The 8261-nt window shown below is 50.6% G+C and overlaps 1 protein-coding gene across 3 annotated transcripts in view; it reads left to right on the top strand.

Annotated features, from left to right (window-relative positions):
• The window catches only part of CAPN2 (calpain 2), a 29841-nt gene continuing 21580 nt past the window's right edge, over positions 1-8261 (top strand). Inside the window, exons 1-2 of one of the 3 annotated variants that reach the window (XR_010070197.1) lie at positions 1-493; positions 1398-1467. Coding sequence is in view for 2 of the 3 variants with exons in the window: in XM_063328225.1 (XP_063184295.1) it covers positions 257-493; positions 1398-1467 (307 nt within the window). In the remaining variant the exon portion in view is untranslated. The remainder of the gene's footprint in view (positions 494-1397; positions 1468-8261) is intronic. The other 2 variants (XM_063328225.1, XM_063328224.1) reach the window with 2 other exon arrangements.

Here is an 8261-nt window from a genome sequence, read left to right as displayed (position 1 = left end):
AGGTGCTGAGCCGATGAGGTGCCCGCTGCGGGGGAGACGTGCTGCCCTTCGGGTCCAGGGGGAGCAGAATTGGAGCGCGGGGGGTCTCGGAGGGGATGCGGGTGACTCCCGCCACGGAGGGACTCCAGCAAGCCGGAGGATGGTGCCGGGCTGAGCACTGGCGGCACTCGTGACATCCGCCGGAGGGGGCGGGGGGGGGGATTCGGGCCGTGCCGGGCGGGGCCGTGCGGGGCGGGGCGGCGGCAGCGGCGGGGCGATGGCGGGGATGGCGGCGGCGCTGGCGAAGGAGCGGGCGGCGGCGGCGGGCGAGGGGCGGCACGGCCACGCCGTCCCTTACCTGGGCCAGCACTTCGGGGCGCTGCGGCAGGAGTGCCTGCAGGAGGGGCGGCTCTTCCAGGACCCCTCCTTCCCCGCCGGACCCGCCGCGCTCGGCTACCGAGAGCTGGGGCCCAGCTCCTACAAGACGCAGGGCGTCGTCTGGCGCAGACCCACGGTAGGGAGGCGGCGGGGGGGGTGTCTCTGTGCCGGTAGCATCCTTCCGCGGCATCACCGCGTCTTTTCACCCGATTTTTCTCTTCCCCCGCCCCCCCCTTGCCTTAAATTTGGCTTGATTTAATTCTGCGGGTGCTGTTTGCGTTCCCCCTTCTCCCTCTCAGCCCACCCGGAGGCGCGTTTTTCTGGCCGCCGCCCGGTACCGGCACCGGCGGCGGGTCAGGGCACGGATATCGAGACCCGCTCCCGCAGCCGCCCCGCATAGCGTCCAGGCGGCTGCAAAATCCCCGGTGCGCCCGTTTCATGAGGCTGCGGCCGCTCAGAGCCCTGGGGATGTCCCTTGGCCCGGGCTGGCGGGGTAACATGCTCCATCTGGAAAACAAACAGCCAAAAAGCCGTTGGGCTCGCCAGCCGGAGCTCTCCCTGTGGATAAACCATTTGCCTTGGGTAGCGCTTGGGGCTGTCGCTTCCGATAACTCTTTTCCTTAGCAGAGAGATGAGCTGACCGCGATGCAGAGGTTTCCTTTGAGCCCTCGCTCGACACGCACCTCTGGCTACAGAAGCAGCCCTGTCTGGCCACGGGAGCCATCAGGTCAGGAGTCTAGGCATCTCTGAAAGACCCTGATGTAGTCAGTCGCGGGGAGGTAACAGCAGACTGGTGTGTGCACGTGTGTGAAAACACAGTGGACCTCCTGGCACATACTGTGAAGTGAGATGGCTGCCCACAAGCTTTGGTCACCAGCTCCCATTCTCACCGTGCTCAACGTGTCTCGTGCCCCTGCACTCATTCCTGACCCGCTCCATCTCTGTGGCGTTGTCTTGCTGTGGTCAATTCTTGTTTAAATTGGCCTTGTTCCCTCCCTTACCTGCAGAAATATGTAATGCAAGGCTTGTTTTGTTCCCAGGAGCTGTGTTCCAACCCCCAGTTCATAGCCGGTGGAGCCACTCGCACAGACATCTGCCAAGGGGCCTTAGGTAAGGTGGAGGCAGAAAGCCGAGTTTTCCATGCAGGTGCTGCCCCAGGACAGCACGGTTTACACTAAGTAACGCGCTCTGTGAATACATCCTTTTACGTCCTACCACCTCTCTTCATATCACACCAGATCTTCCATGCCTTCCTTGTGCAGGTAGGGACCACGTGTGTTTGGCCACTGAGCACGACCTTGCTGTGTGCACTGAGCAGGGATGACACAGGCTGGTTTCCTGAGGGCTTTTCTGACCACTGCCAGTCCTTTTCCTGTCCGCATCCGTGTGCCTGAGAGCGGCCTGACTGATTTTTCCCTTTAACAGTCTGCTTAGAAAAGCGGTTGCGTGCGTAGCAGGGCATTTCTTTCCCCAGTGGAAGAGAGTGCTGCTGAGCAGGAGGAACCCCCTGGAAAGATGCGGTTCGGAGAAATAAATTATATGGGGGGGTTTTCCCTGCTGCTTGCCAGCTCCCCAGGAAAACAAAGCTGGGATATTTCAGGAGGGGTGGGCCAGCCTGTGAGCCCGCTGCTTTTGCCATGGCTGCCACTCAGTTTGTGGGGTGGCAGCCCCTCGGTCCACCGAGGAGGAGCCGCAGGAGCTGCAGGGATGCCCCAGCGAAGAGCGAAAAGTGAGTGGCTTATCCTGGCTGTGCGTGCACGGCTATCTGGGTCTCCAAGCCTCTTGCTTCCCAGAAGGGGTTTTAGGCGAGTGTCTCCATGCCTCTCCTCCCAGAAGGCAGCGAGGAGGAAGCCGCGGGGATGCGAGAGGAAATAAGCTGGTGTGGAAGCAGTGAGGCTCCTATTTATTCCATAACTGTAGGGAGGGGGTTTTAGATTAGACTGACAGCGTGGTTGAGAGGGAAAGCTCTCTGCGTAGGGAAACATGACTAATACGTGCCGTGTGTTGCGCTTTTGCAGCGGGGTTGGCAAAGGAATAAAGTTCTGTTTGTTTGCTTTTCGTCGGCATAATATTAGCCACGCTGCGGCTTCTTAGTTTCTAGTCCTGCTGCTGCTATTTGTGTTTTCACGTCCAAAAATACAACGGCTAGGGAAGCTTATTTCACATATTTTGTGCTTGCGTTTCTTTCAGAAGTTATTTAGGTTAGTGCTTTAACAACTAGATACAATTTGAGTAAAAAGCCCTGACAATAAAAAGAATACTTAAATTGTGAATACAGTTCTCCTAATGCCCCGATATCATCTGTGGCGTGGATTAAGCTCCATTGTGTCATCGGTGAATCCTTGGCATGTCACCAGTTTCCTTCGTGTCTTCTCTCTCTGCCTGATACCATGTCTCCCACCATGACTATTTTGGCATAAAGCCTGTCCCAGCGCTTAACACACGTGCCAGGCATTTCTCCTCTTCTTTTTTTTTTTTTTTTTTTTTTTATTGCAAAACTTTACAGCTAAGGAGTTGTTCAGCTTGAAATAGGAGTTTATTGTAATGCCATTTCAACATCTGGCATTTTGTAGAGATGCTGGTTTCTGGAGGCGCTTAGCTGCTTTCTGCCTTCTGCAGGCTTCCAGCTTTTCTATCCAGATGTTGTGGCAGCAAGAGCACTGGAATGAAAGATTTGTAACATCATTTTCAAGTTGTGGAGTTGCTGTTGCTAATGCCAAACCTTGCTTGAACTTGATGAGAGCATTTGTTGCCTTAGTGGTCTTCGGACCAGTCAGATGTTCTCATGAGGTTGTACGGTATCACCAAAGGATATAAAGTGACTCACAGCTGGTATTATTTAACCTCCTGAAACAATATTTAAATCGGACATTGTTAGTGTTCTTGGTTGTGTTACTGTTTTTGGCATGACTAAGTACTGCGGTGACTCACCCTGCTATCTTCTTATGAATCTGGGCAGGATTCTGGTATTGTGTGACAGTTTAGTGGTTGATTTAAAAACTAGATGCTATTGGTCTTTTCTCTGTATAGCCATTGAGTTACCAAGAAGCCCGTATTGAATCTGCTTTTTCACACAATGAGGCTAGCAGATGTGCTATACAAATATGTTGGATTGTTTTTTTGACACTGCCCCAACTGACGCCAGCATTTATATCGATACGTTTACTTAAGCTTCCATTTACTTGAGCTTTGCGTGCTGACACTGATGTCCCATCCCATTTTAGGATGTAACAGAGAGCATTGCAGTGGAAGATGTCAGGTGTTGTTGGAAACCTGTACTTTTTATTACGTTGCTTTTTTCCATAGGAAGCATTTGTAGCCTTTACTTATCCCCCAGAGGGCTTGATCACCAAGTAGCAGACTTGTGCCCATATGGAGTTTCATTGCTGTTGCCAGGTCATCCAGAACGTCTTGGAGTGCTGCAGGGACAGATGAGGCATCCAAAGCACAGGTACCCATCGCTGCTGTAACAGGGTTCTTGGCAGGGGATGTGCAACAAAACAGCTCGGCTAAGGAGCAGTGGTACAGCTGTTCCTTTTAGCCCAAGAGGCTTTGGTCTGTGGGCGAGATGCAGCCTATACATTTCATCGCTTTTGACCTGAACAGTAGGATACTGCAATGTGTAAAAGGCGTAGCTGCTCATCAGCGTGGACAAGGTTGTCCTCGCACCAAGGTGGCATTTTATTAGGTTCTCCAGACACCAAAATTCTGCCCCTTGGGCTTTGGATTCTCCTTTATTCTGTTCTTGTTGCTTTTTAGGAGAAACTTCTAAAGGCGAGTATTTGGAGTTGGTTTTGCAGTATCAGAGCTGAAGTCGGTGATGGTATTTGGCTCAGAACGGCAGCACATGGGATGGGGTGACTCAGTACAGCAGAGGGGAGGAACCAAAGCCACTGCGGAGAGGAAGCTTATTCACCCTTAACCGCCGCCTTTGGAGGGGATGTCACCATGGTATCACAACACTGGGGCGTACACAGCCCAGTGTCTCTCATCTGCTGCTTAGACACAGGTGTCTCCTCCTTAAATAAAAATGTGTGGAACAATAATGAGTTGGGTAGGGTGACTTTAGAAATTTAGATGCATGGCTTTCCCACGGGGGCTGTAAGTGGGTGGCCACAGCCTCATGTTTGTAACCAGGAAACTTCCCGGAGTCCCATAGTATTAATATAAATATGTTCAGCCATTGATGTAGTTGTTAATCTATAGCTATGAGTGTTTTAAAATAATGATGTGTCCGTGGTTGGCTGAATGTACATTTTTTCTTTGACCCCCTACTCTTACATGGGCTGTGCAGTGGCCAGAGGAGCTGCCTTCTGCTTACAGCCCTCCAGGCGCTTCAAGGGGATGCGATCCTTGTCTTTGCTCTCCAGAATGGCCAATTTTATGGCTATTCATGCTTGCCTTGCAATTACTTTTTTTTTTTGTTTTGTTTTTTTTTTTTTGTAACGTCCTTGTTTATAGCTGGAGGTTAGATAAATGCAGAGATGGATGTGTAGAAATAAGTAAAACATTGATAGTAGCAGAAAGGAAGCACGACAGAAAAAAAAAATATATTTCTTGTTAATATAAATAAACTCTCAGCCTGATAATATCCACTTTTCTGGTAGCTTTGTTCTGCCTATTTTATTGTGCATTTCCAAAAATCCTCCATGATTAACCTAGCCTTACTAGCAGACCTTTCAGTCTTCACACAAAGAACCTGCTTGTTAGCCTCCTCTTGGACTTCCCTTCTCTATCAAAGAAAAGCCACCGTCAAGAGCTTTACAAAAGCATCAATTCTTGTAGTTAAGACTATTTGGTAAAGACCCTGCTCAGGCTTACTTAGTGCAGACTAAAACTCCAGGTATTATCACAAGATCTGTTCTCATCCAGGCTTTGAGTTATCAGGTCTGCTTTTAGTGATGACTGTTCAGGAGGAGAGAGGTGATACCCTGACTGTTGAGCACTTTTAAATGTGGAAACCAAAGGGTAGTGTTTCTCCCAATATGCTGCATCTGCCTTTTAACCTCAAGAAGACCCTGCCCAGAGTTGTCTGAGTTAAGATCTATGTTTGTCTGACCCCAAGTTCTCTTTAGAAACCAGTATAAAGTTCAACAGAGAGATTTTACGGCAAAGTCTGCTGTTTCTTTCTTTTCACGTCTGCCTTGATGGGACAGCCAGAAAGTAAAGGAAATTCTTTGTAAACTGCTTATGGACTTAGAGGTCCTCTGGGGGGAGTTTCTCCTCCTGGAGGTTCAGTGTTTCTTATCTACAGGGGAAATCTGACTCAAAGATGTATTGTAGCATTAAAGGGTGTACGCTCTTAGTCTACGTGCCTGACCAGCTTCTTGACCAAGGTTTCCTGAGCTACTGTGGTCACGCCAAGCTGTTCACTTATTCTTTCCCTGCTTCTCTCTGCCTGCCCAGCCCCTGCCTTGTTTATGGAATAGATATACTAATGTTTCTTTGGAAGAGTGGTGGGACAGCTGCTCCCTGAGCCAGACTTGCTACTAATTTAAATCGGCACAGTTTTTCTGAGGGTAGTAACACCAATGTCAAATGCTCTGGGGGTGTCCTGGGGCGGCTGGGTTTGCCTGGTCGAGTAAGGCTGTGCAATGTGAACTCTGGTTTATGCTGCAGGTTGAGCAATAGAGAGGAAAAATACCTCCACAGCTGACTGCGAACAAGGGGCGTAGGACATGCCGCCAGCAGCTTCCACCCACCCGACAGAGCCTGCACAAAGTGCCCTCAGCTCCGTCCGCAGCTTTGTTGCAGAGGCCAAGAGCTGTATGGTTTTACCCAGCTGTGCCTTAGGACTAGCCCAGCAGTGCTGGGCCGGCTGAGTTGCTCTCTTTCTGGGTTTATCTAATTTAGTCTGAATGAGAGCATGGATCTGCTCTTATGCATGGGTCAGCTCTGTGGAAAAAGGCCTGGGAATCCTGGTGGACAACAGGATGACCGTGAGCCAGCAATGTGCCCTTGTGGCCAAGAAGGCCAATGGCATCCTGGGGTGCATCAAGAAGAGTGTGGCCAGCAGGTCGAGGGAGGTCATCCTCCCCCTCTGCTCTGCCCTGGTGAGGCTGCACCTGGAGTACTGTGTCCAGTTCTGGGCTCCCCGGTTCAAGAAGGACAGGGAACTGCTGGAGAGGGTGCAGCAAAGGGCTACCAAGATGATTAGGGGACTCGAACACCTCTCTTATGAAGAAAGGCTGAGGGATTTGGGTCTCTTCAGTCTGGAAAAAAGACGGCTGAGGGGGGACCTTATCAACACTTATAAATACTTAAACGGTGGGTGTCAGGAGGATGGGGCCAGGCTCTTTTCAGTGGTGCCCAGCGACAGGACAAGAGGTAACGGGCACAAACTTGAACATAGGAAGTTCCACCTAAACATGAGGAGGAACCTCTTTACTTTGAGGGTGGCAGAGCACTGGCACAGGCTGCCCAGAGAGGTGGCGGAGTCTCCATCTCTGGAGACATTCAAACCCTGCCTGGACGGGTTCCTGTGCCACCTGCTCTGGGTGACCCTGCTCTGGCAGGGGTTGGACTAGATGATCTCCAGAGGTCCCTTCCAACCCCTGTCATTCTGTGATCTGCCTAACCACGTGAAGGCATCCTGAAAGTCTAGGTAAGCATACCTGTACTGGCTTTAGTCTAGCTAGTGTAGGTCTGAGATGCCAGAGACTCACTTCACTGCCGAGTTGCGTGTGTCTGTCTGTAAAAAACCTTGCGGAGCGTGGGATGTGTGCTGGGGTCGTTCTGCTGCTTGGACAGGCACCTCTCTGCGGGTTATCAGTTATTTGGCCTCTGTGCTGAGATGAGACTGGTTAACGTATAAATTTGTGTGTTTGTGACTTGTCCCATGCCTGTTCCCAGGGTTCAGGATGCTTTGAGATTGCTGTTTGTTAGAAATTGAAAGACTCACTAAGGCTTGCTGACTTTTCCCAGGTGTGAATGATTGCTCCCGCTGGAGGAGGAACAGCGGCACAGCAAGGAGAATGACGATCCTAGCTCTTTTTCTTTTGGGATTTTGTTGGTCTTAAAGACACAGCGGCTCCTGGGTGCTAGAAGAGGAATATTTGTGGGGGAGGCCAAGGGTTACCCACCTGTGTGCAGTGCTGGGGTGTTGATGGAGAGTGCTCAGCTCTCCCGCAGTGTGTGCTGGTCCAGTGCACATGTATGTTTACATAAATACCATTCTCCCACTATGTCTCTAACACACAATACTTCTGCTGCCAAATACATAACAACCCACTGCTCTCTTGACCCAGAAGAGGCGTGTGACAAGCTGTGACCTCCTTTAACTCCGTAAGGTGACAGAAAGACTTTTTGTCTGGGTTAATGAATTGACTTGCTGTGTGATGAGTGCCAGTGGGAGAAAAACAAGAGCCCCAGTCGAAGTGCCAGGGCTGTTCTTCAGCAGGGAGTTGTCCCTTGGACTTGAAGAACCCCAACTCTGGCTCAGAAACTACCTGTTTCGGGGACTTAATAAAAACATGGACCCTCAGTACAGAAGGGATCTCTGGACAGTCTCTCCCAAGTGATTACTATGTTAGCCTTATTTGAAGACTCCTTTGGTCAAAAAAAAAAAAAAACAACCCCAAAAAGAAAAAAAAAACACAAAAAAAACCCCTACAAACATAACTTTGCGTGGGCAGGCCATGTATGGGAGAGCACAGATCTAAGCTGAACTGAAGTTGAAGTCCCGTTGTTGCCTTTTGACCAAAGGGTTTGTTTGCAGAGCCCTTTAACATCCTCCTCTGTAAGGAGAATTGCCGTGAAGGGTAAGTGCTAAAGCCCCCGTGTGGCTGGGGGACAGAGGATCGCGCTGTTAATTGTAGATTAGTCCATCTGAAAATATCTCTCGGTGTCTTCTGACCCCAGTCCCTTTCCCAGCAAGCACGGTTGCTGTGCTTGGCGGTGCCTCT

This window comes from Chroicocephalus ridibundus, chromosome 3 (assembly GCF_963924245.1).
Source record: "Chroicocephalus ridibundus chromosome 3, bChrRid1.1, whole genome shotgun sequence".
In the NCBI taxonomy this organism is placed as follows: domain Eukaryota; kingdom Metazoa; phylum Chordata; class Aves; order Charadriiformes; family Laridae; genus Chroicocephalus; species Chroicocephalus ridibundus.
The sequence above is the reverse complement of the archived record's forward strand: the minus strand, read 5'-3'. Positions and strand labels throughout refer to the sequence as shown.